The sequence below is a fragment of the Xyrauchen texanus genome, chromosome 8, assembly GCF_025860055.1.
Source record: "Xyrauchen texanus isolate HMW12.3.18 chromosome 8, RBS_HiC_50CHRs, whole genome shotgun sequence".
NCBI classification, from domain to species: domain Eukaryota; kingdom Metazoa; phylum Chordata; class Actinopteri; order Cypriniformes; family Catostomidae; genus Xyrauchen; species Xyrauchen texanus.
In genome coordinates, this window is record NC_068283.1 from 39,762,956 (window position 1) to 39,780,221 (window position 17,266).

Consider the following 17,266-nt stretch of genomic DNA (forward strand, 5'->3'; position numbering starts at 1 on the left):
CTTAACATGTTGTTGCTCAAGAGACGCAGGTGAGGGAAACGAGCTGGCGCGCTGGTCAGGCTCCATCAGTGCGGCTTTCGAACAGTGCTGCCAAGTATTCATCTAGCTCTCATCCTAAAAAAATGGATGAACTACATCTCCTCACCCGTACAAAAAAAGGACTTTTTAAACTCTGCTACCTTCTGATTCACAGAAACCTGGCTGAAGCGATCACAAACAGAGCATTTCATCTGCCATTCAGCTGTTCAGAGCGGATCGCATCGCGGATTTAATGGGTAAAACAGGAGGCGGTGGAACATGCTTATACAGCAATAAAACAAAGTTAAAGAAGATGTGCTGTCCTAATTTGGAAGCGCTCTTTATTAACTGTAAGCCTTTCTACTCACCACAGGAGTTTTCCTTGTTTATTTTGGTGAGTGTTTATATCCTGCCACATGCGTGCGTGAATGCAGGACTGCAACAGCTGGCTTATCAAATCACAGACACGGAACAACAATACCCGGACTCAGTTATTATTATTGTTGGGGATTTTAACAAAGCAAACCTCACACGTGAACTGCCCAAATACAGACAGCACATTACAAGCCCAACCAGAGACAGAAATACACTGGATCACTGCTATACAACAATAAAGGATGCATATCGCTCTGTCCCTAGAGCAGCTTTGGGATTCTCTGATCACTGTCTGGTTCACCTTCTTCCGACCTACAGGCAGAAACTAAAATCTGCTAAACCTGTAGTAAGGACTTTAAAGAGATGGACCAATGAAGCACAGCTGGAACTACAAGCCTGCTTTTATTATTAATCATAATAATGTATTAACTACTAATTCTTTAAGCAGTTCCCGCTTTTAAGTTTTAGGTTCTTCGTCAAAAACCGTATGTTATTGATCTCCCCATCCAATATATTTCTTTGCACTCCATCCTCAAATTCATTTCTTGTTATAATTTCTCTCCACTTCATTCTTGCATTTGTGTAGACTCAGATTTGTCCTTGTAATTTGCTTTTAGTCTGAAAGTCTCTTGTGGTAACTTATTAATGGAGGTAGTATACCAAGAATAAGGTTGTCAGGGTCCACTTCAATCTTATGATTGTGTACAATGCTTATCCATTTATTTATTTCAATATATTTTTATGGGAAATAAGAGTAAAATATAGGTATTTGGGCCTTATGAGCTTTAACAAATATGCTACATTACGCCAATTACAGGCATGAAAATAAGTAGTCTGAGTAGTAGTCAACATCTTGCTTATAGATTAGGTTACCTCAGAGAGGGAAACGGGACATAAACCAGAGCCATAAGGGTAACCAGACCTGACCTGTTTGTCCTAAATGAATTGACGACACACACACAAACTGTTAGCGGATGCTCACATATGGCTTGAACTATGATATACCACTAGACAATGTAATCATTAACATATCACTGTTCACCATCCATGGCTGTATCTCACTTGTAGTACTACTGGATCTCTTTGGAGCTTTCAACACACAGTTGACCCCATTGACATCCTGGGAAGACTTAAAAATCAAGGGTCAATTATAGCGTCCATCAAAGGTTTGGTGTAGGGTTTTTACTTGTACTGTTGTAAACACAATGTTAACTTCAACTGCTACACTGATGAGAAACAACTATGTATAACAAAGACCACTGAAACCCTGAGACCTATCAAAGATTTTGGCATTACAGCTGATTTTAAGGCTTTTGACGTGCCTATCAGTAACAGAGTGCAAATGTCTGGTTCCAGAAGAACATCTCTCATTCATTTTCTCCACAGGTAAATTGATTACCAATGATTACTTATAAACCTTTAAGACAGATATATCATGAGCACCAAGGAACAAACCATGACAAAAGAGCCTGGCAGCGACCGCCTATGCACTGTGACTGATGCGAATAATCAAAAACTTCAAATCAATAGTTTTTTATGCCATTTGCAATGCTTCATGGGATTGTAGTTAATTCCCACACTGAAGATATTAAGTACACAACCTTTGTCTTTTTGTCTGATTTTCAAGTACTTTTGTGCATCATATCGAAGTTTGTAAAGCTGGTTGGATGGGTACATGTCTTAGAATTTTTTATGATGGATTTTAGGAAATCCCTATGAAAAAGATAAATGGGAAAAAATATTTCCAGAACCAAGACAGCTAAAAAAAGTGGGCAGAGACTTTTACGTAGAACTGCTTACTTTGTAAATCAGACAAATATCACCAAGTGTGCATCCTGGTCCATTTCTAGGGCTCTCCCAATCGCAAAATTGTTACAGTTCACTGACACTTTGGCTCCCTAAATACCAGGGAGCCATCGTTGCTCACTATGTTCCCTTACCAGAAACATCTTCATGTCTTCTGAAGTCATTCAAGTCAAAAAAGTCTTAATTCTTAATGTGCATGATAAGGATTTTTTATATATATATTTGAGTTTTTAGAACAAGATTAAAACTCTTTAGTATTTTATTTATTAATTATAATTCAGAAACCTGTAGTAGGAGTTCTCATTAGGGCAGGAACATTTGCGATTCTGGCAACCTGTAAACCCTTGCTTAATAATTATTGAGCAATTGAACTTGTGGTTCAGTGTCTTGCCCAAGGACACTTCGGCATGTGGAGTCATGTGGCCTGGGAATCGAACCACCAACCCTGCGATAAGTGGCCGACCCGCTCTACCAACTGAGCCACAGCCGCCAAAAACCACTTAGAAAACATTAGAAACCATCCAAAGCGCCCTAATATTGTAAAAGTGGCTTTTGCATGAGCAAGCACCACTCATGTTTTCATCTGGAACTTTAAAAATCTGATATAGACTACAATGCCACATAGACAGCTCTGTAATACAAGCTGTTTGAACACCTGACTACCTTAAATAACTCCTGATACCCTGCGGCCTTCTGAGCCTCCCTTTAAACACATTCTTATCACTTCTGAGCACTGTAAGAACATCTGCTGATGGAAGAGCATTAGTTTTCAGATCTCCACAGCTGTGGAATTGCCTTATTGCCACATGCTGCCAATATTAAGTCAACAATAAAAACATTCCTGTTCAGTCAAGCATCTAGTTAAGGTAACTCATGCATACAAGCCAACAATATTGCCAGAGGGCATCAAGCTGAATTGGGCACCTGAGAGGCAGATGGTTTTGGTGAACTGAGCTGGTTGGATTGCTGTTTACTCATGTTCACTAAAGTCTGTCAATGGCCAATGGGAGGATTGGACTCCTCCTCAAAGTCTCTTTTAGGCTAGAGTTCACTGATTGATCTGGTTGTGTACCATGCTATCTAATTAACCTTGATGCATAAATACTAATGTGTCCTCCCATCCATTTCTCCTCCCTTTTTTTGCATTGATGTGTATGTTTAGGCATGCATATTTTTGTACCTTTTCATGGGTTGGCGTCACTAGGACTTTTAATTTCTTCTCATGTTATTTCTCTCTCACACCATACATACAATTTTCTATCTCATACATTACAAATGATTGATTAGCCAACTAGGGTATTCAGTGTGGGTGCCAAGGCATTTCTACATGTTGGTATGTGGTTGGTAAGGTGTTTTGGATGGTTGTTTACTAGTTCAAGTCAATGTAAAGATTGTTAGCACACTTTATCACAGGTTTCTTTATTCTATAGTATATAGTGTCTTTATTTCTCTGTTAAAGGCCTTAAACTGGCTCGTAACTCCACACAGTCAATCTGGAAAGTTCTCAAAACAGCAGCACAGTCCTTTTAATAAAGAACTTAATGTGGAAAAGACCTAACCCTGTGAGAAAATGTGGAAACAAGTAAGAACATTGCATTTTTAATATGCCAGGGCTGGCTTTCATCTTGTACCGATTTGAATGTGCAATGACTGCCTATAATTATGTGGTACATAATGACAGATTTCACATTTGTTTCTTTTTTCTTGAAAAGAAGTTCTTCAGCTCAGTTTTAAGCTTTTAATGTTCTGGTGTGACTCTGGTGGATCAGCATTCTGGTATGTGCAGGATCTTGGCTGGAGACGTGATCACCAGGGGTATAACATCATGGGGGATGCCCTGAGGCTGTTGTTTTTACATTAGTATCAAATAAAAATTCTCACAATGGGCAACAAATTGTTTCAGCCTCAGTGGGAAAACCTGTTTAACACAATCAGTAAATATGATTCGTGCCTGGGGGGGAGAGAAAACACAAACACTCCAATGCAAAGAATTCACCAAGTTCAGTGGATGTTTGGTGTAAAGATCTCTGATGGACTTTCACACATGAAAGTTCATTCTTTATCTATTTACTCTGTCTTGACCCAGACTAGGACAGAAATTCAATTGGGGAGAGATGAACAGGATAAAAAAGCACAATAAAACACACATAAAAATTAAATAGAAAAGATCAGAACTGATTTTGTTTTTATAATAAAACAGAAAAGACTGTAAAAGAAATGAACATATTAAGATAGAACATAACTAACAAATCAGAGAATCGAACAGAAGAGATTAGAATAAAACAATGATTGAACAGAACTGAACAAATACAATAGAACAGAACATAATAGAACTCAAAAAAATAGAATAGTATAGAACAGAACATAATAGAATTGAACAAGTACAATAAAACAGAATGGAATGGAACAGGCAGAACTATAGAAAAGAATAGAATAGAACTGAACAAAGAGTATAGAAAAGAATAGAGGTGAACAAATAGTATAGGATGGAATAAATTATAAAAGTTAAAAATAGACAAGAAAACTATAGATCATAACAAATAGAACAGTACAGAAAAGTGAAATAGACAAGAATATAATAGAACTGAAAAAATGTAATAGAATAGAATGCAATAGAATGAATAGAACAAATAGTACAGAACAGAATAGAAGTGAACGAATAGGACGAAATAGAATGAAAAGAACTGAACATATATTTACACTAGAATAAAATGGAACAAATAGAACATAATAGAACTGAACAAATAGAATTGAACAGAAACAGACAAGAATAAAAAAGAACTGAAAAATAGAATAGAACAGAAAAACAGACAAGAATAAAATAGAACTGTACAAATAGTACAGAACAGAATAGAAGTGAAAGAATAGAACAGAATATATTAGAATAGAATAAAATAGAACAATTAGAACATAATAGAAATTAACAAATAGAATAGAACAGAAACATAGACAAGAATAAAATAGAACTGAACAAATAGTACAGAACAGAATAGAAGTGAACGAATAGAACAGAACTGAACATATTAGAATAGAATAAAAAAGAACATAATAGAACTGAACAAATAGAACTCAACAAATACTAAAGAACAGAATAGAAGTGAACAAATAGAATAGAGCAGCATAGAATTGAAATAATAGAACAGAACTGAACAAATATTAAGGATAGAGTAAAACTGAACAAGTAGAACAAATATATTGAATATAAAATTAGATGAATAGAACTGAACAAATAGTACAGAACAGAATAGAAGTGAACGAACAGAACAGAACATATTAGAATAGAATACAATAGAACAAATAGAATATAATAGAAATGAACAAATAGAATAGAACAGAAACATAGACAAGAATAAAAAATAACTGAACAAATAGTACAGAACAGAATAGAAGTGAACGAATAGAACAGAACATATTAGAATAGAATAAAACAGAACATAATAGAACTGAACAAATAGAATTGAACAGAAAAATAGACAAGAATAAATAGAACTCAACAAATAGTAAAGAAGAGAATAGAAGTGAACAAATGGAATAGAACAGCATAGAATAGAAACAATAGAACTGAACAAATATTAAGGACAGAGTAAAATTGAACAAGTAGAACAAAACATATGAACATAAAATTAGACAAATAGAATAGAACTGAACAAATAGTACAGAACAGAATAGAAGTGAACGAATAGAACAGAACATATTAGAATAGAATACAATAGAACAAATAGAATATAATAGAAATGAACAAATAGAATAGAACAGAAACAGACAAGAATAAAATAGAACTGAACAAATAGTACAGAACAGAATAGAAGTGAACGAATAGAACAGAACATATTAGAATAGAATACAATAGAACAAATAGAATATAATAGAAATGAACAAATAGAATAGAACAAAACATAGACAAGAATAAAAAAGAACTGAACAAATAGTACAGAACAGAATAGAAGTGAACGAGTAGAACAGAACATATTAGAATAGTATACAATAGAACAAATAGAATATAATAGAAATGAACAAATAGAATAGAACAGAAACATAGACAAGAATAAAAAAGAACTGAACAAATAGTACAGAACAGAATAGAAGTGAACGAATAGAACAGAACATATTAGAATAGAATAAAACAGAACATAATAGAACTGAACAAATAGAATTGAACAGAAAAATAGACAAGAATAAATAGAACTCAACAAATAGTAAAGAAGAGAATAGAAGTGAACAAATAGAATAGAACAGCATAGAATAGAAATAATAGAACAGAACAAATATTAAGGACAGAGTAAAATTGAACAAGTAGAACAAAACATATGAACATAAAATTAGACAAATACAATAGAACTGAACAAATAGTACAGAACAGAATAGAAGTGAAAGAACAGAATAGAACAGAACAGAGCTGAACAAATACAAAGAATAGAATAATTTTCAACAAACAGAACATGGCAGAACTGGACAAATAGAGTACAATAGAACAGAATGAGGGGAGGAATCACAAACATTTGTTAAGTTCCAGCAGATGTATGACACAGCAGAGATGTCTAATTGCTCCTCCATTCTCACACATTATAGAGGTTTAAGAGACTCTGATAGCAGCTGTCATGGTATCATGCCATATCACAAATCATCATATTAACCATGGCACAAATTAAGATGATGGAAAGTTATCCATTGTGAAATCAGTTATTGTGTGACACGCAAAAACACGTTGCTCTGACGCAACCTAACAAGCAACAAATGTGTGCCAAATGGAGCAGGGCTGGAATATGTTAACCTGTGAGAGTACAGATACAGAGAGTAATAAGTGTTTTTCTTTATTTCTCTTGTAAGATTGGTGTAAATTGCCAGAATGTGTAGAAGTTTTTGTAAGTGACTGAAACTGCGTTGGTAAATGTATTGGCATTAGACCTAAATACTGACAGATTACACAGCATACAAACAGAGCAAAACTCACCACCACAATGCTTGATATAGGTGAATGGTTTATAGGAATGTTTATATAACAGGGTACATGAATGCAAACATGTATGACTATGTCAATATATGCCTTCTATTGGTCATGTTTTATGTGTATTTAGACTTGTGTGTGTGTGTGAAACCATATAAAAAGGCCCAAGCCATACAAAGAGGAAGAAATAGAGAGCTACAAGGACAGTATCTGTTTAGACAAACAACTAACAACTAAGAGATGTGACTTAACATTAACACACAGCTCCCCAGGAGCAGGCAGTGTTTATTCTCAAGCCTCTGTGTGTCACTGTGTGTGTAAACCTTCTCTGGTTCCCTCGACCGGATCTAGAGTCTGGGTCTGACCCTGTGTGAAAGTCTGTAGCTTACATTCCAGCACTGAACCGTTGGCCACTCCGCTCTGGGAGTCAGGCAGAGGCAGATGAAGAGAGACAGACCGATGTCTCATGCAAAAGTCCTCTTCAATTCTTTTTAACTCTGTCTCTGCCCTTTCTTGATCCAAATGAACAGAAGAGGACAGAAATGCAAAATGGGATGGAAGGAAGAGAATTGAAAACAGAACAAAAGGATAGAATAGAAAGGAACAAAAGCGAAGAGAATTGATCTCAACAAATACAACAGAACAGAGTCTCTTCTAGAAGATGAACAGAATGAATAGAGTGAAATTAACTAAATGGAGCTGAGCAAATGGCATACATTAAATAGAATAGAAAAGAATAGAATAAAATGGAATAACAGAACTGAATGATATGAATAGAGTGGAGCTAAACTACTAGCATACAACGTATAATAGAATAGAAAAGAAATGAACATAATAGAGTAGAACTAAAAATATTAATAGAATGGAGCTGAAATAATGGTTTACAATAGAATAGAATAGAATAACATTATTAGAATGTAGCAGAACTAATGGAACACAACAGAAAAGAACAGAATATTACTCAATAATATGAATAGAATGGAGCTGAACTATTTGTATAGAATAGAATACAATAGAATAACATGATTAGAATGGAGTTGAACTATTTGTATACAACAGAATATAATAGAACAGAATCGAATACAGACAAATAGTTGAAAAATGAAAAGAAAAGAAAAAATAATAGAAATAATCCTAAAAATTATGAATAGAATGAAGATTAACAAATAATAGAATAGAATAGAATAGAATAGAAGGGAGATTAACTGATGGTATATAATAGAATAGAATATAACAAGACTGTGGCAGGGCGGAGGGCGGGTCAGGGTCGTGATCCTTCACACCCGGTCCCGTATTAGGCTAATCAAGACTCCGAGAGGGATAAAGGTCGACTGCAGAGGATCGGGCGGAGAGAGAGAGATCAATACGGACATGTCCTCTAGCCCCTGGAGGACGGAACGACCCGCAGCGATCTCGGGGAACAGAAGGGGTCCCTCCCGCCCCTGGCAGCGAGCCCCTCCCCGCTCGCGGTCTGAAACCCTGCTGGCAGCGGCCCTGACTGCTCCAGGCGGTCGGCTAGGAGCCTCTTCTCCCCTCGCGGTCGGCGGCCATCGTCCTCTTCCAGGCGGCTGGGCTCCTCGTCCCCCGGCAGATGGCCACGGCTGCTCCGTTGGGGTGGACGGTAGTGACGAGACCTCTACTACGGTGTATCCCTGCTCCTTCCCGGGTTTCGGCACCAGTGTAAAGGGATCAATGGAAAGGAGGAGGCGAGAACCGGCTTGACGATACAAATAATAGTTTAATTTTAAACTCAAACAAAAGACAAACACACACGACGGACATGTCCGTAAACGATCTCTCTCTCCCGCACGATCCTCTGCAGTCGACCTTTATCCCTCTTGGAGCCTTGATTAGCCTAATACGGGACCGGTTGTGTAGGATCACGACCCTGCCCTGCCCTCCGCCCTGCCACAAAGACTAAACAAATAGTTACAATAGAATAGAACATAACAATTTGAATAGAATAAAAATGAACATGCAAGATTAGAACTAAAGTAATCCAAGAGAAAAGAATAGAACTGAAAAGACTGAATAGAACTATAGATTAGACAATAAATCAAGCAGAACTGAACAAATAGAACAGATGAAATGTCATAATAAAGTAGAATAGTTGCCCTATGACACTTTTCCTTCAGACATCAGATTTGCAAGTGTTTCTTCTTTACACACACACACACACACACACACACAGCAGCAGATTTCCTACACATATTCAACACCAGCACACATCTCCTTCCATTGTTCACCAATGAAAAATCCCTAACTCTATATATGAGCAATAGTAACAGTGATGCTTGTCTAGACAATATCAATATAGACAGGTAGATCATGTGAGCACAGGCTGGGACCAAGTGGCAGCCAAATGAAGGTTAAGAGCACTGAATCACTCAACAACCTTTGGATATTAGTACAACAACATCCATGGAAAAGCAATAAAACAAAAGAGAGACTGTGAAAATATGAGAAAGAACACAAAAGAACAGACTCAGATGGGAAAAGGACCCCCCTGACTTTATATCAACTTAATAAATGTGGACTTAATCAAAATATTGTTCAAAGATCTGGCAGAGAATGAGAAGAATGCTGAATCAGCTCTGCAAGGGGTCTCAAACTCCTAAATGTTTTCTGCTGTGTTGACAGCTGAGTGAGAATGTCAGCGAAATGTTTTAACTTTTAACAATGGGATATGTCGAAAGCAGTGCTTACACACTAGAGAGAGTTCTGACCGGGCGCCTGATACATCGGAATGCCCAAAATCCCTTTTGAGAGTTTGGAAAGAGCCAGGTAAGTCTGAAATCAATAGGTAATACAGCACATTGGGTTTCCACAAGTAAAACTAGACATATCTGTCTGAAATTCTCATTGGTCAATGTCAGAATGCTTTTCGGCAAAAGCTAGAATGTTCTCAACTTTTGGTTGCATGACGGAGCGTCGCTCCATCGTGATGCGTCATTCCAAATGATATCAATGGATTCCTACTGTTCTCTGATGTAACGTAAACTCTGGTATGTGTGGGCACACTTAGCAAGTGTCAGACTCAAACCCCCAAGAGCAAGAACAGGTCATCAGAAACCAGTTATTGTAGGTTGTTCTTCAATAGATGCAGTGAACAAACCCTGAGATAATTGTTTGCTATACGTACCTCTGTTATAATGAAGAAGTCATCTCCTGGTTCTCCTTGCACTACGATCTTCTCTCCATCTTCAAACTGCACAGGCTCCAGGGCATCAGCCACGGTCAACCTCTCCCACTTATCAAGAGATTCTGCAAGACACGTGTGATGGACATTAAGAGGAATAAGATACTTAAAGATGTATCAACAAGAAGATTCTTATTAATGAAGCTCTTATCTTTCGGTCTCAGTGGACATTGGACAGCTAGAGAAGAACATGAACTTTGACAAAACAGAATGTACAATTGAGCTTGAGGACATCCTGTTTACTTGCTACTAAGTAGGGGTGATGGGAAAATCAATACAGTGATGCTATGCTTTTTTTCTCGAAATGTTATGGTATTCGTGTTGCTGGTGCGACCCGCTCAGAGCGGGATTCGAACCGGCAATCCCCAGCATGGGAGGCAGATGCGCTAACAATGGGGCTATAAAAGCCATGGCCTCTAACCTCATTGCTAGTGTCTCTTAAGGCCAGAGAAACCGCCAAAGCCCTCATTCAAGACCCGCCACATCCCAGAAACTCAGAATTCCTCAACTTTCAGCATCATCACACAGGCGAAACGCACATGAACATGAAAGCACCGCCCAGCTGTAAATAATAATGAACGCCTCTGTGGGGATTCACCTTCACTGTTTGTTCTGTCTGTCTTCATTTACCATCTTCCCATCACATTAGAATGCAGGACAGAGAAAAACAGCAGCTGATTAACACTCTACCAGATAACATTATAATGCTAGCATCTGAACAGTTGGAAGGAGACAGTGTGTGTGTGTGTGTGTGTGCATGCATGGCTTAGGTGTGTTTGTGTGTGTGTGTGTGTGTGTGTGCATTGGGGCCAGGCTGTCTGCATGCCCCAGACTAATGGTCACGTTATCAGCCTGGTGAAGACATCCTCACCCCTGGGCTGACATCCACCTGCTTCAGATGTAACATAAGCCGGCATCGTGAGAAAATCAACATTGCACATTTCACCTTGTAAAAAGTGTGTATGGTTGTGTCTATGTTAACACTGTCCTCTTTTGAGATACTGTAACACAATGCAAAGTAAAATAACATTGAGGCATAATGGAACGAAACTCAACATAACACAATGTAACATAAGCCCATGTAACGTAACCCCATATAGCGTAACCCCATGTAGCGTAACACCATGTAGCGTAACACCAAGTAGCGTAACACCAAGTAGCGTAACACCAAGTAGTGTAACACCGTGTAGCGTAACACCATGTAGCGTAACACCATGTAGCGTAACACCAAGTAGCGTAACACCATGTAGCGTAACACCAAGTAGCGTAACACCAAGTAGCGTAACAACGTGTAGCGTAACACCGCATAACGTAACACCGCGTAACGTAACACCATGCAGCATAACACCATGTAGCGTAACACCGTGAAGCGTAACACTGTGAAGCGTAACACCGTGTAGCATAAATCATCGAACATAATATGACGAACGTAACACGACAAATTAAAAAACACAAACATCGCAGTGTTACGTCACAGTGTACAATCACACAGTGTAACTTCAAACAATGTAATATCACGCAATGCAACATAATGTAACAACATAACACAACGTAATACAACGTAACACAACAAAACATTACAAAACGTATCACAACGTAAAGTAACACAACATATCCTTATGCAACATAGCCCAACGTTATGTAAAGCAACGTAATGCAGTGGGAGGTAACACAATGAATGGTAACACAACATAATCTAACGTAATGTAACTTAACAACATAACGTAACACAACGTAAATTAACACAATGTAATTGTACACAACGTAAAGTAACACAGCTTAATATAACAACAAAATGTAAAGTAACAATGGTGGTGTAGTGGTCTAAAGCACATAATTGGTAATCAGAAGGTCGCTGGTTCGAGCCCCACAGCCACCACCATTGTGTCCTTGAGCAAGGCACTTAACTCCAGGTTGCTCCGGGGGGATTGTCCCTGTAATAAGGGCTCTGTAAGTCGCTTTGGATAAAAGCGTCTGCCAAATGCGTAAATGTAAATGTAATTCAATTAACTGATACAGCAAAATACTTTCTGAAACATTTTGTGCCAATTAAAAAACATAATTGCGATTTTAATCAATTTAAATGTTTTTAATTCCTTTTTTCTCCCAATTTGGAATGCCCAATTCCCAATGTGCTCTAAGTCCTTGTGGTGGCGTAGTGACTCGCCTCAATCCAGGTGGTGGAGGACAAATCTTAGCTGCCTCCGTGTCTGAGAAAGTCAACCCGTGCATCTTATCACATGGCTTGTTGAGCGCGTTACCACGGAGACACAACGCGTGTGGAGGCTTTACGCCATCCACCGCGGCATCCACGCACAACTCACCATGCACCCCACCGAGAGCAAACCACATTATAGCAACCACGAGGAGGGTTACCCCATGTGACTCTACCCTCCCTAGCAACAGGGCCAATTTGGTTGCTAATCCCAGCTGGAGTCACTCAGCAGAACCTGGGATTCGAACTAGCGAACTCCAGGGGTGGTAGCCGGCATCTTTACCCAGTGAGCTAACATAACAGATAAGTACCATGTGGTGTGCAACACTGTATAAAATGACATGTAAGGTGCATGTGCAGCGGTATATACTGAGGTGTGCATACACTGTGTAAACAATTTAGGTGGCTCAGTGGTAAAGGCTCTGAGTTACTGATCAGAAGGTCGGGGGTTCAAGCCCCAAACACCTCCAAGATGCCACTGTTGGGCCCTTGAGCAAGGCCCTTGACCCTATCTGGTCCAGGGGTGCTGTATCATGGCTGACCCTGCACTCTGATCCCAGCTTAGCTGGGATATGTGAAAAAATTATTTCACTGTATGCAATTTTGATTTTAATTTGCAATTTTGCAAAAAGCTACTTTTTGCAATGTAACACAACAGAACATAACACCACACAACATAACGTAACAATGCAACGCAACACAATATAATGTAAACCAATGTAATCCAAAGAAACAGGTTTTTTTAACCTATTTTGAGAAGTGGAATGTGAATCGAATTGTTAGGTACCTAAAAATTCCTACCTGCAAACCCAACGTAACAAAACATTGGGATTGTTATTGTGAAAGTTTCTGCACATGCAAGCCATTAAAGCTCTTAAAGTGTGAAAACCCCAGAAAACATTGTGAAGAAATTCTAACCAATTTCAACACAATCGTAAAAATCTAAAACAAACAAAAACATGCCCCCCTCAAAGGCAAGGAGATGAGCAAAGACATAAGGTTTGATGAGCGAGAGAGGTGGGTGTTTGAAGACAGGCAGTGACAGGGCTGTGAAACGGAGAACACAGAGTGAAAGAAAAACAGATGAAACCGATAGGAGGAGTGTTTGTTCAGGCATTTAATAACCCCATTTAGAGCGACGAGTGACCTCAGGTTGCTGAAGGACGAGGGGTCACTGCCGAACTGACCATCCTAATGTACTTCCCTCTACCCTCTTTGTCTCTCTCACCAAACAAAACTGCTGGAATGCAAGTCAGGGTGGTATCGGCGTTGTGTGCAGCAGCAGTGTCTGTCAATCAAGAGCTAAACTCGTTAAAATAATACGTTTAAAATAATAACTCTTTAAAATAAGCGTCTTAGGTTATATGGTTTGATTCTCTTCTTATGAAAATAATTGTTCCCTGCACAGAGATCTTCAGTTCTTGGGAAGATTCCAGAAGTTCTTGATGGTACATTATATATTCCTCAGATCAGTTTAATGGATTCTGGGTTCTTAAGGCAGCAGCGTAGGTTGTTTTTCAACATTGTGCACTTGCTTCATGAATGAAGTGCTCGAATGATGCAAGCGTTTACTTAAGAATGGTTTTACGAAACTATTTGCCCAGAAATTCGTTCTGCTCATGTCTCATGAATGAGATGCTTGCATGAATGCGACAATTTTCTCAAGAATGAATGAGGCAGAGCATACGCATGCCAGTGATTTTTGTCTTTTGAAGAAAATGTCCTTTTAATTGTCAATATTGCATCATGTCCTATTCATTAAATTTAGTGAATTTTACTCTGGCTAAAATGGCATTTCATTTCAGGGGCCGTTTACACGAAAACATTTACAACTCAAAACGGAAAACTTTTTATGAGTTTTGGCTGTTCGTTTACACGACAACGCCGTTTTGAGGCCTGAGAGCATAAATTTCGAAAACGGGTTATCATCTCTGTGTAAACATACCAAAACACAAATTTGTTCAAATGATGACGTCATGTGCACACGTAATATGTGCTCAGTTTTATGCAAGAACTTCAAGAACTTCGTCCTTCAGGGCGAACAGACCAACATGAGATCATCAGTTGGAGTCCTTAAAAAGGTGGCGTTCTTTATAGTCCAGGGTCACTTGTAGCAATAAAGCAACCTCATCGTCCGTCCAGACAAAATTGCTCGACGCTTTCGCCATCTTCATTGTTTGTACTCACCGCTCTGTGGAAGAACGCTTATGTGCGCAGGTGGGAAGCGCCATCTACTGGCCTGAAATGCATAATAAAGCTTTTTTTAGTCGTTTTCGCGGATCCGTGTGAACGGGGATAGTTTTGACAACGTTGTCGTCTGTACGTGAAACTTTTCAAAAATGAAAAGGAAAAACGTTTCCATTTTTAGTACATTGTTGTTGTGTAACGTACCCTAAGTCTGCAAAAAAACTACAGCATATTGTAGTTGACAATAATGACAAAAACATATCAAACTGTTACTGGCCAAACTACATTTATTTAAACATGCATCAAACATATTAAAGATTAGTATGTTTAATATGTAAGACTAAACATGAGAACACTGTTCTGAAAACCTGAGCTCCTCAACTACTTTTTAGAAGTTACTCTGTTGAAAATTCCTCACGTTTAGAGAGTTTTGGATATTGCCTAATGTGCAAGAAACCGGCATATTCGCATCTCAAGTTGCGCATTCTGACTAGTGTGTAATTTAGTTCAAGTTCACCTGTTCGTTCACTTAATTCTCTGTGCAGATGTACGTTGTAATATTACGTGTACAGCAGCTATCGCAGCTCAATTGGAGAAAACCCCCAAAAATGAATTACATCAAGATTTGTCTTTCTTTAAATTAAATAAATAAACCGTGTTCGTGCTTTGTTAATATCTTGCGATGTTTTTTCTTTCATCTTGTTCTTATCAACACTATGTTTGAACTAAAACCGTTTAATTATCGTAATGATGAGTCTGTTTCATCCCGTGTTCTTAATAGTAAAATATATAAATAAAAAACTTTAATCAACAAACATTTTCATCAGTACATGGGTGCATCTAATGCAGCTCAGCATGGTGAAGAAAGTCATCTAGTTATGTACTTTATCACTTACCAAGTATAGACACCTTACTGAGAAACTCTTCATACATCTTCCTTTTCCTCAGCGTACTTCCCTGAAACAAAACATTGATGCAACAGTTAAAAGACATGTGGAGGACATGCTTCAGGTACTGTAGCAGAAACTTCTGCCCTCTAATCAGACTTCATGGTACAAGAATAAGTATCAGAGCCAGAGAACAAAGCCAGGGGACTTTCCTCAAACATGGAGCTCAAGAAACAGTAAAAACATTCAGATTAAAGGAAAGTTTTGGCTTCCTTCTCTGTTCCTAGTCTTGTCTTTTTCAGCTCTGTCTCTCTCTGACAAACAAATTAAACAAAATACCCTAGTGATCTCACATGGGTCTCCTTTAGAGTTTCAGAATCTCTTAAATTGTTTGCAAGCTAAAGTAACAGATTTCAATGTGAATATTTCTCACCAAATTCTTTTAAGACCACATTTTCTGAGCTATGTTAACTGCATTAATGTTTTCAACTCTATATTCTTACTGTAGGAAAGTGTCGAGCAATTTTGTCTGGACGGACGATGAGGTTGCTTTATTACTACAAGTGACCCTGGACTATAAAGAACCCCAGCTTTTTAAGGACTCCAACTGATGACCTCATATTGGTCTGTTCGCCCTGAAGGACGAAGTTCTTGAAGTTCATGCCTATAGACTGAACACGTGATACGTGCGCGCATGACGTCATCATTTTCACAAATTCGCGTTTTTGTATGTTTACACAGAGACGATAACGGCATCGTTTTCAAAAACTTGCACTTTGAAACCAGTTTTCAAAAGTTTGCGTTTTCAGGCCCCAAAACGTCAGACAAAACGCATAAAAAGTTTTTAGTTGGAAACGTAGGGGGTGCGTTCTCCAAAAGCATCGTTAGCCAACTATGTCGCCATTGTTACCAACATAGTTCAATGAGTTGGTGTTTCCCGGAATCATAGTTCATACGAACATTTGTTAACAGTATCGCACAATTGTGTGGTTGGAACTACAGCTCTTTACCTGTGGGAAGACGCATAGTTCCTTGTTAGTTTGCTGTGTTCACAACATTTAACATCACTAAGGCGTCTATATCTTTCATTCTCCATCCATCCATCCATCTTCAACCGCTTATCCGAAGTCGGGTCGCGGGGGCAGCAGCTCCAGCAGGGGGCCCCAAACTTCCCTATCCCGAGCCACATTAACCAGCTCTGACTAGGGGACACTGAGGCGTTCCCAGGCCAGTGTGAAGATGTAATCTCTCCACCTAGTCCTGGGTCTTCCACGAGGCCTCCTCCCAGCTGGACGTGCCTGAAACACCTCCCTAGGGAGGCGGCCAGGGGGCATCCTTACCAGATGCCCAAACCACCTCAACTGACGCCTTTCGACGCAAAGGAGCAGCGGCTCTACTCCGAGCTCCTCACGGATGACTGAGCTCCTCACCCTATCTCTAAGGGAGAAGCCCGCCACCCTTCTGAGGAAGCCCATTTCAGCCGCTTATACTCGCGACCTAGTTCTTTTGGTCATGACCCAGCCTTCATGACCATAGGTGAGGGTAGGAACGAAAACTGACTGGTAGATCGAGAGCTTTGCCTTCCGGGTCAGCTCTCTTTTCGTGACAATGGTGCGATAGAGTGAGTGCAATAC

General features: G+C 38.9%; 1 protein-coding gene across 1 annotated transcript in view; it reads right to left on the minus strand.

Moving 5' to 3' along the window:
- The window catches only part of LOC127647801 (cAMP-dependent protein kinase type I-beta regulatory subunit-like), a 68,533-nt gene that overhangs the window by 4,580 nt on the left and 46,687 nt on the right, over positions 1-17,266 (minus strand). The window contains exons 8-9 of the mRNA XM_052132270.1: positions 15,642-15,702; positions 10,287-10,408 (exon numbers count right to left, since the gene is read on the minus strand). Of these exons, the coding sequence (XP_051988230.1) occupies positions 10,287-10,408; positions 15,642-15,702 (183 nt within the window). The remainder of the gene's footprint in view (positions 1-10,286; positions 10,409-15,641; positions 15,703-17,266) is intronic.